Raw genomic sequence first — 18,156 nt, 5'->3', positions numbered from 1 at the left:
CAATTCCAACACCAGATAATCAAGTTTAAACTCATGTTTCACGTACGCTGTTTTTCTGTAACGACCCAAATCAGTTTCTGCTGGGCTATCACCAGAGACAAAGGGCCTGTCTTTCCTCAGAGCGGGATGAAGACGCCATAATTCCTCAAATTGGATTTCTGCTCCTGTCCTCTCTGCAGAACAGGGCTGGGATTGTTTGCTGCACCCATTTCGTCTGCGAGCGCAGATTGTCCTTCGAGGCCGTGCGCGGTGTCACTAGACGACGTTATTTGTTCTGCCACGTTATTTGGTTTTATTCGTTACAGGCGTCCTTTGACAAAACTGCTGGAGAGTTGGCCGCGTGTCAGCCGCGGTCGCACGCGCGGAAATGAACGGGACGTGCACAATCGTGTCCAACCGATTAGTTATCGGCATGTTTCTTGCACTGGGATACGGCCTTAGGTTGACACATAATTGGTTGACATGCGTTTGAAGATTTAGGAATCTAGGATAAAGCAGGTGGAGATAACGGCCGTGTTACAGGCTGTTAGAAAAGCGGCAGTTAGAAGGCGGTTGGTTCGTACTTTATCTCTCTCCAGAGTACTGCCTCAATATGCAAATGTCATGCATTAGGGGGGTTATTCTAGTTCACTCTTTCTGACAAAATCCTTCTTAGAGGGACAAAACCATGTGTACTGCAGGTGGGGTAGATGTTACTTGTGCAGAGAGAGTTAGATTTGGGTGGTGTTTCACTTTAAAGTGAGATCTTTATTGCAGTGTAAAAATAAAGCAGCCAGTATTTACACTGCACAGAAACAAAATAACTCACCCAAATCTAATTCTCTCTGCACATGTTACATCAGCCCCACCTGCAGTGCACATGGGTTTTGTCCATCTAAGAAGGATTTTGTCAGAAAGAGTGAACTAGAATAACCCCCAAGGTGTAATACACCCCAACATCAATTTCATGCAGGACACTTACATTCCACACACAAACGGGTGCCAAAATGAAAAGACAGAGGGGGACATATAAACTACACACATTGGAGCCATGGTGGGATTTAAACTCAAGACCTCATCGCTTGAGGTTAAATCCCACCATTGCTAACCACTATGACAACTATAGTGTTTAGAAATCTACTTACTCCATTCGCATTGAGGAATAGGAGGACCAGTGTACTCCCAACTCCAAGTAAAAATGCGTTTACCAACCGCAGCTCAAAAGTGTTGGACCTGTGGTCTGACCGGCTCGGTTCTCAAGCAACGGTGGGTATAAGGCCTTAGGAATGAAAGTAAAACTGATCAATCTTGGCTGGAATTTCCACTGGTAACTTTCTTAAAGCAGGAGGCAGCGAAGTAACCCTCTATCCTCAGTTCATGCAGTATAATTATTTCTTGGCACCTGTGTTTAATATTGTCAGAGTATGCGTTACCTAGAAGTCTGCAAGCTCGTCATTCCAATCTATGAAACATTTCGCATTTGGGAACTATGGTGCTGATTCAGTTTGGCTCGTAAGCACCAGAGATGGCGCCCGCTGCCCTTACCAACGCCCTTCCCCTCAGTAACATGCGAAGGGGATGTGTAACGAAAACACATCCCCTCGCTCCAGGAGAAATCGTAAAAGTCAGCGGAAACCCGACCTTTATTTACGCGCGCCTGTACGAAGACGGGGCATCGAACCGCCTGTGTACCAATGGGAATGCCCAGCTTCCATAAAACACTGGGCGTTTACATTGGCGATCCCGCCCCTGCAGTCGTATGCCTTCGGCCTGTCCTGATACCTATGAACAGCTTGGCAAGTATGCAAGTCTCCGAGCGAGGTCAGGACGAGGCCGAACGCGCTAAATAGCAAGTAAACTCGAATCACCCCCTTTGTCTCTTCCCCATTTCAACATGCCAAAACAATCCATCAGATAGATGTGATAGAAGCATAAAGTATATAGAAGGACAATTCTGATATGCCGATTTGGGGTCTTGCTCTCATTATCTAATAATGGGGGGGTTATGGGCATCTGTCAGCCATTGCTTCGGAGGTAGATGGGGGGATGTTGTTCAGTCACCCATGAGTGTTAAATGTTGGCTAATTCTGCAGCGCGCACAGGGTTTTGGAAGCAATAACTGAAAGGGCGGAAGGGAAGTATACTTAATTTAAGGAAAGAAAACAAACTTGTTTTAATTACCTTGGCATGCAGCGTAATCCGAGGCAGATATTAATAAACACTTAACTGTTACAGCACAAGCTCTTGACGCCTGGGGCGTATGCACTCTGGCACTCTGAGGGGCTTTCTGTCGGGGTCTGTTTGCTGCAAGACAGAAGAGGCGGACAGAACCCCCAAAACTTGCGATCCAACCAAAAATCCCTGTGGGGGCTCTGGTTAATTGTAACAGTGACTGTATTGTTCTGGTCTTAATCTGGAAGACTTTCCGTGCCCTAAATGAATGTTTTAAAGGTTCACAACGATGTTACTATGTTTCTGTGTGTGCGTAAAACCTTATCGAAAACGTTGTTTTACTGAAGTTGGTGGGTTGTCGTTACATCCTGTTCATTGTCCTTTTCAGCCTTGTATACAGATGTATACAGATGTGTCCACGTACAGCTAATATTGTTCAGTCTAGCACCCGCCAACTTTAAAAACTCATGCAGTTCCTCTTCCCTGCCTGGGGTGTCGCTGTCTGCTGTAGTGCTTCTAGCACAGTGTGGTCTGTATATCAGCACTGATATGCAAACCAGACCTGTGCTAGAAACACCACAGCAGACAGCGACACCCCAGGTAGGGAAAAAGAGCTGCATGGGTTTTCAAAGTTGGCGGGTGCTAGAATGAACACTAGCTAGCCTCCTTTTGCGTTAAATGACCTTCTAGTGGCATTTATTTGCAACAAAACGCGCAGGCAGCTTCCGCTCATTAAAATGATATGCGGCATGCCTAAATAGTGTGACTGCGACTGTCTCTGCATACAAAATGCTGTTACATTGTTTTCCAGGAAAACGGTGTAATGTTCCATTTCTTTTGCCGACTCACAAGCAGCTTTTGCGGATTAAAATGATATGAGGCTCACCTATATTCTGTGTGTTCTGCATAAGAGATTGTATTCCAGGAAAACAGCGTAGCGCTCCATTTCTTATGCAAATACGGCGGCAGTCACACACTAAATATATAGACGTGCCGCTTATTATTTTAATCAGCAAAAGCTGCTTGTGCTACCTATTCATTCTGCTTTGCAAATAAGTCACTAATTAACGGAAACAGATGCAAAAAAGTTACCCGGTGCTACAGCGTCACACAGATCTGACTGGCTGTGTATAACGCAACCAGCATCGCATGGAGGATAGAGGTATGTGGACGCATCTCGATAACAATTATTGTACCTTCCGTTTCCCCATATGACTGCAGAACGTAAGCTTACGAGCAGGGCCCTCAGACCTCTTTGTTATTACTCATCCTTGTTTAAGAGAATTTTAATAAATAAAATATTAGTAACTGAAAATTCAAACTTAAAATTCAAGGATTGAGTGAACGACCCTGAGTATCAGCCATCCCTATATAAAGTCCGCTGAATTAATGAACGAGTGTGTTCCTTTATGTATACAAATTAGCTTTTGCACCATACTTTCACTGGATGGGAAAGACCAATGACTCCTTACCTCAATTAGCTAATTGAGTCGTCTCTTTAACCCCTGGTTGATGAGACGGCCGCGCTTGATTTGTATTTGTATTCTGACAGGTTGCAGGTCAGTGAATGAAATAACCCGGTAATGCAATATACATTGATAAACATGGCAGTAATTGTTTTTATTTATATTTTTTTATTCGCCAAATCATCACTTTTTTATATTGTGTTCTATTTTTGTCATTATTTAGGATTTTAGGCCATTGTGTATTAAACTGATCGTGAAATCCCCACACGACATATGTTGCTCATTATTTGTACACGTTAAGTAGTTTGGCCAAAATAACTGTTTTGTAAGAAAACAAATCGTAGACACTGCGGGTTTGTGTTTCGATACTGCGTCGCGCAGCTAGGTTGCGGTCTGGAGGGGGTCACCGCACGAGACGTCAGGCTCATTTATTTTGTGTTTATATGTTTCATTTGTTGTCGTTTTTTTATGTTTTTGTCTTTTTTTACTTTGAACTTGAGTATGGTACCGAGAATAACCCATCAACACCCTCCCACCCCCTCCCCTCATTCTCCTCCAGTCTCTTGTACTCAAGATGACATCACACTTCCCCCCAATGACATCACTGCTGTCAGCAGTTACAACCCCGGGATAATTGTACATCAAGAAATGACAGGGTTGCCGAGCTGCGCCTGCTTTTTGCTTGACCCTTTTATACTTTTTTTTTTCTTTTCTATTCTTCATGTGTTTTTTTTTATTTCTTTTTTTTCCCCTTTTCTAATGGTTTAGCTTAATTTGAAACGGAGATTGAGTGTAAATGCTTTTAATTGTGCATGTAATGTAATTGGAAGCGTTTCATTTACCTGCTGATGTGAGTTTCTTCTTCATCTTAGTGCGTGAATGTACCTCTAGACCTGCATTTAGCTTCTTGTTGCAGCCCTTTGATGCAGGTAGGAAAAATTATAAATAGGCTTGTTGCTATGGGAATCAATAGAAGTCGATGTGTGTGTTGTATGGGTAACCTTTATGTGCCCCTTGGACACTGCCGTTCCTAATAAACAAATGACGATCATTACATATGGTGATTGGGAGAAGACATTTGTACATGAAGCATTTGTCGTCAGAGGGGAGACTGTTAAAAAAAAATATGTTACACTTGTCACTGAATTGACCTAGAATACAAGGTACCCCTTCACGACTATGGAGTGTACCCCAAAAACTGGTCTATGTGTACAAGGTGCCTGACTTCTGATATCTGTTTGGCCCTGTGTTTAAATTAAGACACCAAATACGGAACTTTACAGGGAGGAGTGTGTTGATGCATTGTCTTACATGTTAAACGGCACAGTTGCTCACCACCTGCTGCTACAATTCCAAGAAAGTTCATCCCGTTAAACACCAAATATAGAACTTTAATGGGGGGAGTCTGTGGATGCATTGTCATACATGTAAAAACTGTACAGTTGTTCATCACCTGCTGCCTTATTTCCAGGAGAGTTCATCCCGCATAAACATGTTAGTGACTCATTGATAAGCAGATTTGATATTCCCTCGTATATCTGTAACCGTTCCAGACTTTCCGTTATTATCCGAGACAATCTCAGCCAGCAAATGGTGCAGGGGGACACTTTACACATTAATCACTGTTCTGCCTGCAAACACTTACGAGTAACAATAATAAAATAAGTGTGTTATATGTTGTGGTTAGTTTCCATTTAAGGTTAATGGAATCCCAATGACTCACAAATGGCCTCATTAAAGTGATTTGTCTTATCACCATGACGTAAAAATAAATGATAAGGTGAAATACTGTCGATTTTTATGTTTCCTGGTAGTAAATGTTAGATTGCTCCACATAGACATTTACCACCCGATGTTTAGCTGACACAGGAAGTTGTTACATCTTGCATTACTAATTCAGTTACATAGAGGGCACTGGTCACCTGTATGCAGCGGAGGCGGCCATATTGTGGGAGACCCAATATTCCAGAGAAGGAACTTGTATGTCATTGTTTCCAGTTATCGCTAACTCCCCGGCACTTGGGGTTTCTCACATATCCACAATGTCCTGCATGTCTCTGTCCCGCATGTCTCCGAGATGCCTCGTGTCTCCGTGATGTCCCTCACGTCTCATATATCTCAGTGATGTACCTCAGGTCTCATATATCTCAGTGATGTACCTCAGGTCTCATATATCTCAGTGATGTACCTCAGGTCTCATCTATCTCAGTGATGTACCTCAGGTCTCATATATCTCAGTGATGTACCTCAGGTCTCATATTGCGTTTATGTCTTAGTAACGTTTATCAAGTTCTGTCTTAGTGACGGCCCTCATGTTTCTTTGGTCTCATAGGTTTCCTTTTTGTCTCAGCAATGTCCCTCACGTCTCTTGTCTCAGTTATCTCACATCTCAGCGATGTACCTCATGTCTCAGCGATGTACCTCATGTCTCAGAGATGTACCTCATGTCTCAGAGATGTACCTCATGTCTCAGCGATGTCTCTCACATCTTGTGTCTCAGCGATGTCCTGGGGTGGTATACGGTGTACTGCCCCTGGGCATCGCTGAGACAAAGACGTGAGGTACATAGCTGAGACAAAGACGTGAGAGACATCGCTTAGACACAAGACGTGAGAGACATAGTTGAGACACAAGATGTGAGAGACATCTCCAAGGCATGAGATACATATCTGAGACATGATGTACATCGCTGAGATGTGAGATAACTGAGACACAAGACGTGAAGGACATCGCTGAGACACCAGAGGTGAGGAACATTGCTGAGACACAAGATGTGAAGGGCATAGCTGATACACAAGATGTGTGGGACATCTCTGAGACACAAGATGTGTGGGACATCTCTGAGACACAAGATGTGTGGGACATCTCTGAGACACAAGATGTGTGGGACATCTCTGAGACACAAGACGTGAGGGACATCTCTGAGACACAAGACGTGTGGGACATCTCTGAGACACAAGATGTGTGGGACATCTCTGAGACACAAGATGTGTGGGACATCTCTGAGACACAAGATGTGTGGGACATCTCTGAGACACAAGATGTGTGGGACATCTCTGAGACACAAGATGTGTGGGACATCTCTGAGACACAAGACGTGTGGGACATCTCTGAGACACAAGACGTGTGGGACATCGCTGAGACACAAGACGTGTGGGACATCTCTGAGACACAAGACGTGTGGGACATCTCTGAGACACAAGACGTGTGGGACATCGCTGAGACACAAGACGTGTGGACATCGCTGAGACACAAGACGTGTGGGACATCGCTGAGACACAAGACGTGTGGGACATCGCTGAGACACAAGACTTGTGGGACATCGCTGAGACACAAGATGTGTTGGACATTCCTGAGACACAAGATGCGAGAGACATCGCTGAGACACAAGAAGTGAGGGACATCGCTGAGACACAAGACGTGAGGGACATCGCTGAGACACAAGCCGTGAGGGACGTGTCCCTCATGCCTGGAGTCTCAGCTATGTCCCTCATGCCTGGAGTCTCAGCTATGTCCCTCACATATAGAGTCTCAGCTATGTCCCTCACATATAGAGTTTCAGCTATGTCCCTCACATATAGAGTCTCAGCTATGTCCCTCACATATAGAGTCTCAGCTATATCCCTCATGTCTGGAGTCTCCGCTATGTCACTCGTGTTTCCTGTTTTGGGGATCTTCTCAAATCTATGATGTGTCCCGCTCATCTCGGGTCTCAGCTATGTCCCTCACGTTTTAAGTCTCGGTGATCTTCCTCTAGTCTCAAGTCTAAGCTGTGTTCCTTTTATCTCATCTCTCAGTTGTGTCCCACACATCTCATGTCCCCGCTGTATCCCACACATCTCGTGTCTCAGCTGTGTCCTTCACATCCTGTGCATCTGCTGTGTCCCTCATGTCTCGGCTCTCAGTGGTGTCCCTCATGTCTCGGCTCTCAGCGGTGTCCCTCACGTATCGGGTCTCGTGTCACCTATGTGTCCCTCACATCTCGTGTCTCCACTGTGGCTGTGTCCCTCACATCTCGGCTCTCCGCTGTGTACCTCTTATCTCCACTGTGTCCCTCACGGCTTGTGTCTCCACTATGTCCCTCACATCTCGTGTCTCTGCTGTGTCCCTCACGTCTCCACTGTGTCTCTCACGTCTCATGTCTCTGCTGTGGCTGTGTCCCTCACATCTTGGCTCTCTGTTTTGCCCCTCATGTCTCCACTGTGTCCCTCACGGCTCATATCTCCGCTGTGTCCCTCACGTCTTGTGTCTCTGCTGTGTCCCTCATGTCTCCACTGTGTCCCTCACGTCTCATGTCTCCGCTGTGGCTGTGTCCCGCACATCTTGGCTCTTCCCTTTGTCCCTCATGGCTCATATCTCTGCTGTGTCCCTCACGTCTTGTGTCTCTGCTTTGTCCCTCATGTCCCCACTGTGTCCCTCACGTCTTTTGTCTTTGCTTTGTCTTTCACGTCTCTTGTCTCTGCTGTGACCCTCACATCTTGTGTCTCCTCTGTGTCCCTCATGTCTTGTGTCTTCACTGTGTCCCTCACGTCTCATGTCTCTGCTGTGTCTCTCACGTCTGTTTCCCTCACGTCTCATGTCTCCGCTGTGTCCCTCACGTCTCATGTCTCCGCTGTGTCCCTCACGTCTCATGTCTCTGCTGTGTCCCTCACGTCTCATGTCTCTGCTGTGTCTCTCATGTCTCTGCTGTGTCCCTCACGTCTCATGTCTCTGCTGTGTCCCTCACGTCTCATGTCTCTGCTGTGTCCCTCACGTCTCATGTCTCTGCTGTGTCCCTCACGTCTCATGTCTCTGCTGTGTCCCTCACGTCTCATGTCTCTGCTGTGTCCCTCACGTCTCATGTCTCTGCTGTGTCCCTCACGTCTCATGTCACTGCTGTGTCCCTCACGTCTCATGTCTCTGCTGTGTCCCTCACGTCTCATGTCTCTGCTGTGTCCCTCATGTCTCTGCTGTGTCCCTCACGTCTCATGTCTCTGCTGTGTCCCTCATGTCTCTGCTGTGTCCCTCACGTCTCATGTCTCTGCTGTGTCCCTCACGTCTCATGTCTCTGCTGTGTCCCTCACGTCTCATGTCTCTGCTGTGTCCCTCACGTCTCATGTCTCTGCTGTGTCCCTCACGTCTCATGTCTCTGCTGTGTCCCTCACGTCTCATGTCTCTGCTGTGTCGCTCACGTCTCATGTCTCTGCTGTGTCCCTCACGTCTCATGTCTCTGCTGTGTCCCTCACATCTCATGTCTCTGCTGTGTCCCTCACGTCTCATGTCTCTGCTGTGTCCCTCACGTCTTATGTCTCTGCTGTGTCCCTCACGTCTCATGTCTCTGCTGTGTCCCTCAAGTCTCATGTCTCCGCTGTGTCCCTCACGTCTCGTGTCTCCGCTGTGTCCCTCACGTCTCATGTCTCCGCTGTGTCCCTCACGTCTCGTCTCGATGTTGCTAACCATCCATCCACAATGGGGTTATTCTGGCCAAACGATGTTCCGCAGCTTGCTTATATATTACAGCATAGAGCAAGATTTACAGCGACTTCTGAAATCACGTGTAATCTGCAATACTGAGGGACAATGGTACAAATTGACTGTGAAACCCAATTGTGTTTTATACAAAGTGCTATTTCCCTGTCTACAACCCTGTACTCCCTTCTACACTGCTCCCTGGTGTCTCAGGACCCTTACAGTCCTAGGTGTTTCCAGAACTGAGAGTATAGGAGATGTTCGGTGTATAGAGAGAGCAGGATGCCAGGCTGTGGGGAATATCTGTACGTGTATGGTTACACTCAGCTGACAGCGCACACAGGGGCTGCGCTTGTATTTATACAGCAGTAGACCAGTGATCACTACTGACCTAGGTGCATGTATTTGCTGTGTTTATTGTTACTCTGCCTTAGTATACGTCTGTGATATACCAGACAGCCACCTGCAGGGACATACCTACCTACAGTGCACAATGTTCCTCCTATCTTACTGTGGACACAGTGCCTCTTGCCCCAGTCATTTCACTGGTTCCTTGGTGACTGAATGCATTCTATGGAACATCTGGCACTCCAGCTGCTGTAGAACTACACAGCCCAGTGTGCCGTGCCGCAAATTTTCCTGTTAGGCCATACTACAACTGTGGCAGTGCATGCTGGGAAGTGTAGTCGCACAGCAGCTGCAGTGCCAAATTTGTAATATTGGTTGTGTGTAACCCCCTGAGCTTGGTATTGGGTATGCCAGTCACGTGGATAGGGGACATCCCAACCTGTAAGCAGCTGCCTGACTATAATATACCTGTGCTATGATTACACATATCGGCGGCAGTGGTATGACGCGGTGCGTGGTTGTCTATTGTGTATTGTGTGACATTGTAATACGTTGTACATGCTACACAGAGAGATAACCTAGTGCGAGTTGTATTGGTTCTCATCCCTGATCCAGCACTGTGCGGTTAGGATTGGCACCTTTTCCATGGTTTTGCCTAGTGCCAGGGTCGGCTCTAGCCTTTGGCAGCTGCCTCGGGCACCGGGATCTGGGGGGGTGCCGCTGAGTCTGCAGGTGGCGGCTGTGGGACTTCTAAGATACCAGCTCCACACTTCCACTTAAGAGGCAGCAAAGGGTATTGGTGGCAGTGTGGGGTAGGGGGGGGCAGTCGAGTGAAATTTTGCCTAGAACATACTTGCCAGGGATTTTTGTTTCCTCTCGGGGAGGAGCCAGCAGAGGAGACTTTAGCAGTGCTTCTAGAACTCGGGCTAGAACCTGACATCATCAAGCCCCACGCCCATCCTTAGAAATGTCACCAATTGCGGTTGTACATGGAGGGGGCGGGCTAAAATGACTTTATTTACATCGTTTTATCTCTGCCCCCTTCGCATACACCCGTGAATGCCGATGTTTAACCGGCAGGTTAGGAGGATGCTGGTTGGGGAATGCGGGGGTCAAGGGACATGCGGGAGGGTTTCCAACCCTTCCGGGCGGCCCGGGAGGCGGACCTCGTTTTCGGAAGCCTCCTGACCTTTCCGGGAGGTTAGGCAAGCATGGCCTAGACTCCCGGGAACCTTATACCGGCCCTGCCTAGCGCCCATTGTACTTATTCTACAAAAGGAATGAGAACATCTTTTAGTGTTTACAGCAGCACAGAGCATTTTAGGTCAGTCAGGGTTAGAGTTCTCTTGAAGATGGGATTTTGGCCATAGCAACCAATTAGTCGCCAGTGGTAATAGCAGAGGCAATGGTTCCTAGTTCTTGGCCCCAGGTTAGGGGCTGCCATGTTGCTTTCTCTCCTCTACAGGGGGGAGGGCGGTACAGTTGCTATGGCGTTCCTGCGGTATTGCTGTCCATTATCCTCATAGATATTGTGACTTTGCTGGTATCAGTACTTTGCTGGTTATCTGCTTATACTGCGTGTGTAGATTGTACTGGCGGTTTGTATATACGTAATAGGAATGTAAATGCAGCATGTGCTTTATATCTACCCTACAAACAGGTCTAGCGTGTTCCACATGATTTATTGTGTTCTCGCCGGATACGACACTGCGCGCAGCTTCATTCTGACACTTAGCTATTAGTCTGGTGCTGCTGTGTACCTGTGACTTTAATATTGTCGCACCTTGGTAAACACAGCATTGTGTTCCTGTGCGTGCTCAGCCCCTCCCCGTGTGTCGCACCATTTACCTTGGAATGTGAAGTGTAATTAGTTCACACCACGCTGCACAGAACTCCATACCTTTGCAATCAGCGTAAAAATGTACAGAGTGGGGCTGATTCAGTGTCGGACGGATAGCTGGGCACAGACACCAGTTGCCAGCCTGTGCGGACAGTATTGGTGCAGATGACACTCATTTTTTTTCTTAGAAATCTGTGACTACAGACCCAACACCGTTGCAAGCGCAGGGACAGGGGCTTCGAAAGGAGCCTGTCCCGGCAATTTTTTTCCCAGGAACCAGGATGACTGCGCGTGCAGTTGCGGTCTGTAGCTGTTAGGTTACAATGGGCTACTGCCATCTCTGAATGGTGGTAGCCCAGGGACCTCATGCAATGCTGCCTGATATTGATACATCGGCCAGTATCGCATCTCCCATAGAAACCTATGGGAGATATGACTGCGAGCTGGACATGAGGCATCGCAGCAGTCAGAGATTCCTGCTGCAGGGCCTCCATGTTACATGCGGGGGTACTTAATATTTGTGGCTAACCCCCTGAAAACAGGTGTTTGGGGGGAATTAGCTGCAAATATTTATTAGTAAACGGGCCCCATATTGAGGTGAATCAGATAAGAGAGGTGCTAAATCTGTCTAGCATCAAGCTTCTCCCCCAACATTCGCATAGTAGAGGAAAAAAAATAGTAAACAACATCAACACATTAAACAGGCAATACACAAAGAAACATCTCATGCTTTAATCTTCATGTTTAAACCCCTTTTTGTGTGTTTTGTCTTTCTCTGAAAAGTACTTTTGGATATTTTTTATTATGTTTAGTCTAAAATTGGTTTTATTAAAATAATTCAAATAAATCCTATCAAAACCTAATAACTTTTGGATCGTTAATTAAACATGGTTGATCAAGCTTTCTAATACATCGCAATGTTTCACAGTATTATTAAAACAAATATGATACATGTTTTTTTAATAAAATGGTTTAAACAAACAAACAAACAAAACAAAAAAAACAACAGTTTAAAAAATAAATAAACTAAAACCTATTATTTTCCAACCCTGGTTCCGTGGCTGCCCAGTACTACAGCCTCTCTGCCAGCAGCCCAGAGTCAGCTGCATGTGTGGGGAAAATGGCATATGAGGGACCATTGCTATTAATGGGGCGATGTCATAGTGCAGAAGTGTAATTAGTAATAGGTACACTTTATAAGTTACATAATCATTTTGAAATGACCCAAATAACCCAACAAAGAACTGCGCCACCAGCTGGTTATGTGTTTTTAACATAGCTAGCCATCGCGTGTTTTATTCCTTTTCACATTAAACATACTTCTGACATGGTAAACCTACCTCAGACAGGGACTACATCATAGAGGCCCTTATTCTAGTTCACTCTTAGAGGCAAATTCCTTCTCAAATGGATAAAACCATGTGCACTGCTGGGGGGGGGGGGATGTAACATCTGCAGAGAGAGTTAGATTTGGGTGGGTTATTTTGTTTCTGTGCAGGGTAAATACTGGCTGTTTTATTTTTACACTGCAATATAGATCTCACTTTGAAGAAAAACCCCACCCAAATCTAACTCTCTCTGCACAAATTACATCTGCCCCCCTGCAGTGCAGATGGTTTTGTCCATCTAAGAAGGAATTTGTCTCTAAGAGTGAACTAGAATAAGGCCTATAGAGACCATTTCCCTATGGCTGAAGTACTCTATTGTGCCCGTTACCTAGTGGGCAGTGTACTTGTGCCCGTTACCTAGTGGGCAGTGTACCACACAGAGCCCATTACCTAGTGGGCAGTGTACCACACAGGGCCCGTTACCTAGTGGGCAGTTTACCATACAGAGCCCGTTACCTAGTGGGCAGTGTACCACACAGGGCCCGTTACCTAGTGGGTAGTGTACCACACAGATCCCGTTACCTAGTGGGCAGTGTACCACACAGATCCCATTACCTAGTGGGCAGTGTACCATACAGATCCAGTTACCTAGTGGGCAGTGTACCACACAGATCCCATTACCTAGTAGGCAGTGTACCACACAGAGCCCGTTACCTAGTGGGCAGTGTACCATACAGAGCCCGTTACCTAGTGGGAAGTGTACCACACCGATCCCGTTCCCTAGTGGGCAGTGTACCATACAGGGCCCGTTCCCTAGTGGGCAGTGTACCACACAGATCCCGTTACCTAGTGGGCAATGTACCATACAGATCCCGTTACCTAGTGGGCAGTGTACCATACAGATCCCGTTACCTAGTGGGCAATGTACCATACAGATCCCGTTACCTAGTGGACAGTGTACCACACAGATCCCGTTACCTAGTGGGCAATGTACCATACAGATCCAGTTACCTAGTGGGCAGTGTACCATACAGATCCCGTTCCCTAGTGGACAGTGTACCATACAGAGCCCGTTACCTAGTGGACAGTGTACCATACAGAGCCCGTTACCTAGTGGACAGTGTACCATACAGAGCCTGTTACCTAGTGGGCAGTGTACCATACAGATCCCGTTACCTAGTGGACAGTGTACCATACAGAGCCTGTTACCTAGTGGGCAGTGTACCATACAGATCCCGTTACCTAGTGGGCAGTTTACCATACAGAGCCCGTTACCTAGTGGGCAGTGTACCATACAGAGCCCGTTACCTAGTGGGCAGTGTACCATACAGATCCCGTTCCCTAGTGGACAGTGTACCATACAGAGCCCGTTACCTAGTGGGCAGTGTACCATACAGAGCCCATTACCTAGTGGACAGTGTACCATACAGAGCCCGTTACCTAGTGGGCAGTGTTCCATACAGAGCCCGTTACCTAGTGGGCAGTGTACCATACAGAGCCCGTTACCTAGTGGGCAGTGTACCATACAGAGCCCGTTACCTAGTGGGCAGTGTACCATACAGAGCCCGTTACCTAGTGGGCAGTGTACCATACAGAGCCCGTTACCTAGTGGGCAGTGTACCACACAGGGCCCGTTACCTAGTGGGCAGTGTACCATACAGAGCCCGTTACCTAGTGGACAGTGTACCATACAGAGCCCGTTACCTAGTGGGCAGTGTACCATACAGAGCCCGTTACCTAGTGGGCAGTGTACCACACAGGGCCCGTTACCTAGTGGGTAGTGTACCACACAGATCCCGTTACCTAGTGGGCAGTGTACCACACAGATCCCATTACCTAGTGGGCAGTGTACCATACAGATCCAGTTACCTAGTGGGCAGTGTACCATACAGATCCCATTACCTAGTGGGCAGTGTACCACACAGAGCCCGTTACCTAGTGGGCAGTGTACCATACAGAGCCCGTTACCTAGTGAGAAGTGTACCACACCGATCCCGTTCCCTAGTGGGCAGTGTACCATACAGGGCCGTTCCCTAGTGGGCAGTGTACCATACAGATCCAGTTACCTAGTGGACAGTGTACCACACAGATCCCGTTACCTAGTGGGCAATGTACCATACAGATCCAGTTACCTAGTGGGCAGTGTACCATACAGATCCCGTTCCCTAGTGGACAGTGTACCATACAGAGCCCGTTACCTAGTGGACAGTGTACCATACAGAGCCCGTTACCTAGTGGACAGTGTACCATACAGAGCCTGTTACCTAGTGGGCAGTGTACCATACAGATCCCGTTAACTAGTGGGCAGTTTACCATACAGAGCCCGTTACCTAGTGGGCAGTGTACCATACAGAGCCCGTTACCTAGTGGGCAGTGTACCATACAGAGCCCGTTACCTAGTGGGCAGTGTACCATACAGAGCCCGTTACCTAGTGGGCAGTGTACCATACAGAGCCTGTTACCTAGTGGGCAGTGTACCATACAGAGCCCGTTACCTAGTGGGCAGTGTACCATACAGATCCCATTACCTAGTGGGCAGTTTACCATACAGAGCCCGTTACCTAGTGGGCAGTGTACCATACAGAGCCCGTTACCTAGTGGGCAGTGTACCATACAGAGCCCGTTACCTAGTGGGCAGTGTACCATACAGAGCCTGTTACCTAATGGGCAGTGTACCATACAGAGCCCGTTACCTAGTGGACAGTGTACCATACAGAGCCCGTTACCTAGTGGGCAGTGTACCATACAGAGCCCGTTACCTAGTGGGCAGTGTACCATACAGAGCCCGTTACCTAGTGGGCAGTGTACCATACAGAGCCCGTTACCTAGTGGGCAGTGTACCACACAGGGCCCGTTACCTAGTGGACAGTGTACCATACAGCCCGTTACCTAGTGGGCAGTGTACCATACAGAGCCCGTTACCTAGTGGGCAGTGTACCACACAGATCCCGTTACCTAGTGGGCAGTGTACCACACAGATCCCGTTACCTAGTGGGCAGTGTACCACACAGATCCCGTTACCTAGTGGGCAGTGTACCACACAGAGCCCGTTACCTAGTGGGCAGTGTACCATACAGAGCCCGTTACCTAGTGGATAGTGTACCATACAGAGCCCGTTACCAAGTGGGCAGTGTACCATACAGAGCCCGTTACCTAGTGGGCAGTGTACCATACAGAGCCCGTTACCTAGTGGGCAGTGTACCATACAGAGCCCGTTACCTAGTGGGCAGTGTACCATACAGAGCCCGTTACCTAGTGGGCAGTGTACCATACAGATCCCGTTACCTAGTGGGCAGTGTACCATACAGAGCCCGTTACCTAGTGGGCAGTACACGATGCGCTGATGCGATCAACGACGTCATTTACAGACACGTAAAGGGGCATACACATGGAGAGATGTGTGCTAAGCAATTTTGGTACTTGTTTCCTAGCACGGCCACAAAGATCATGATCGTGGGCATCGTGAGGAAAAATCGGGGGCATCGCGGCCATCGCATGCACTAAAAAATCGGGTGCGATGGCCGCGACGCGATGCCCGCGATTTCCCCATAGGGAACAATGTTAAATGCCTCAATTTAGCCGCGATGCCCCCGATTTCCCATAAATGGGTCAATTTCACCAAATCATCATAGGGAACAATGCTAAATGGCCCAGAAACCCCCCAAAACACCCCTGAACAATGAAATGTCCCCCCAAAAGTATTTGACGCCACCCCACGATCAACGCGAACCCGAAGCGTGGCGAGCGCAGCGGTACGCGTCCTCCGACCTTTTCATACCCCCACTATCCACGTCGGCGTGGAGTTGAGAATAGAATAGTGTGGCGAGCGCAGCGAGCCACCGAGCCCGAAGCGTGGCAAGTGCAGCGTGCCCCGCGAGGGGACGCGGATACCTGTGAAGCCCGCGAAGGGAAGCGTTTACCTGTGAAGGTATCTGCGACCGCTCGCCACGCTTCAGGCTCGGTGGCTCGCTGTGCTCGCCACACTATTCTATTCTCAACTCCACGCCGACGTGGATAGTGGGGGTATGAAAAGGTCGGAGGACGCGTACCGCCGCCCCTCGCGGGCTCGCTGCGCTCGCCACGCTTCGGGTTTGCGTTGATCGTGGGGTGGCGTAAACTAATTTTGGGGGGACATTTCACTGTTCTTGGGTGTTTTGGGGGCTTTCTGGCCCATTTACCATTGTTCCCTATGATGATTTGGTGAAATTGAGGCATTTAACATTGTTTCCTATGGGAAATCGGGGGCATCGCGGGTACATTGGGCAATTTAACATTGTTTCCTATGGGGAAATCGTGGGCATCGCGTCTGCACAATTTAAGCCTTTTTTAGCCGCATACGACGCGACCGACCCGATTTTGACTGTTTTCAATGCATTTCAATGGGAAAATCGGGGGCATCGCGTCGGTCGCGTCGTATACCACTGAAAATGACACCCGATGCCCGCGATTGTGGCCGTGCTAGTAAACAAGTACCGCAATTTTGATAAGCTATTTATGGTAGGCGATTTCCCTTTGTCCAGATCTCCCATGGGGAGCACATACACATGCAGAGATTTGTGCTAGCAATTTTGCTTAAGCAAAAAATGGCCGGGTAGTGGTACAGAATGAGAGATCTCGATCAGTAGCGCTCATTCTGTACACACAGAGAGATTTGCAGTCACCTGCTAAGCAATTTCACTAGATTTTGACTGCATGCACTGACTTAGTTAGCAGGAGATAATTAATCACTCGGAGCATACACACGGAGAGATTTGTACTTTTGGTACTTGTGTAGTTTCTCGGCAGCAGTTATGTAGTCAGCGTAGTGTCCCTGTCAGAATCAGTGTAGTGTTCCCGCAGCCAACCTAGTCAGTGTCCCTGTCAGAATCAGCTTAGTGTTCCCGCAGCCAGCGTAGTCAGTATGTTCGCGGCTAGCCGGAGTTTATGCAGTTAGCGTAGTCAGTCAGCGTAGTCTGTCAGCGTTACGCAGTTAGTGTAGTCTGTCAGCGTTACGCAGTTAGTGTAGTCAGTCAGCGCTTATTACATTGTGCAGGAACCATTGACCATTTTTAACCTGCCTGACATGTGACCGGTGTGAATGTGTTCCTGAAACACCCCCACTATCCACGCCAGGCTGAAGCGTGGCGAGGGGATGCGGTACACGTCCTCCCGAACTGTTCATACTCCCACTGTCCACGTCAGCCCGAAGCATGGCGAGGGGACGCGGTACACGTCCTCCCGAACTGTTCACAGCCCCACTATTCACGTCGGTGTGGAGTTGAGTCTGAAGCATTGGGCTGGCGCGTGGATAGTGGGGGTTTGAAATGGAGGCATTTGTCAGTATGTAATATGGAGCACTGGCAAATGCGTCCTTTATTGTGCATCAGACGCACTTGCGCACCGCACCTCCCCCCTTTGTGCATGAGACGTACATGCTACCAAAACCCTAACCCTGTCCATCTCCCTGAAGCGGACACGGGCTGGGTTGCCGCACCCTGCCGCACGAATTACTGAACGCACAAGTGTCTGAGATGCTTCTGCGTCTCAGACAGATGTAGCGCCTCTCTGTCGACACCCGCATGATCCCCTCTCTGCC

The 18,156-nt window shown here is 48.1% G+C and overlaps 1 protein-coding gene across 34 annotated transcripts in view; it reads left to right on the top strand.

Moving 5' to 3' along the window:
• Positions 1-18,156, top strand: part of TCF7L2 (transcription factor 7 like 2) — a 177,192-nt gene that overhangs the window by 47,332 nt on the left and 111,704 nt on the right. For 26 of the 34 annotated variants that reach the window (XM_083149778.1, XM_083149780.1, XM_083149782.1 and 23 more), the window contains exon 4: positions 4,490-4,546. The exons of the other annotated variants lie outside the window; for them this stretch is intronic. In XM_083149778.1, coding sequence (XP_083005904.1) covers positions 4,490-4,546 — 57 coding nt within the window. The remainder of the gene's footprint in view (positions 1-4,489; positions 4,547-18,156) is intronic. 34 annotated transcript variants of the gene reach the window in all.

The sequence above is a fragment of the Crinia signifera genome, chromosome 6 (genome assembly GCF_055691185.1).
Source record: "Crinia signifera chromosome 6, ASM5569118v1, whole genome shotgun sequence".
NCBI lineage: Eukaryota > Metazoa > Chordata > Amphibia > Anura > Myobatrachidae > Crinia > Crinia signifera.
Note: the sequence above shows the minus strand (reverse complement) of the source record. Positions and strands in the feature narration are given on the sequence as shown.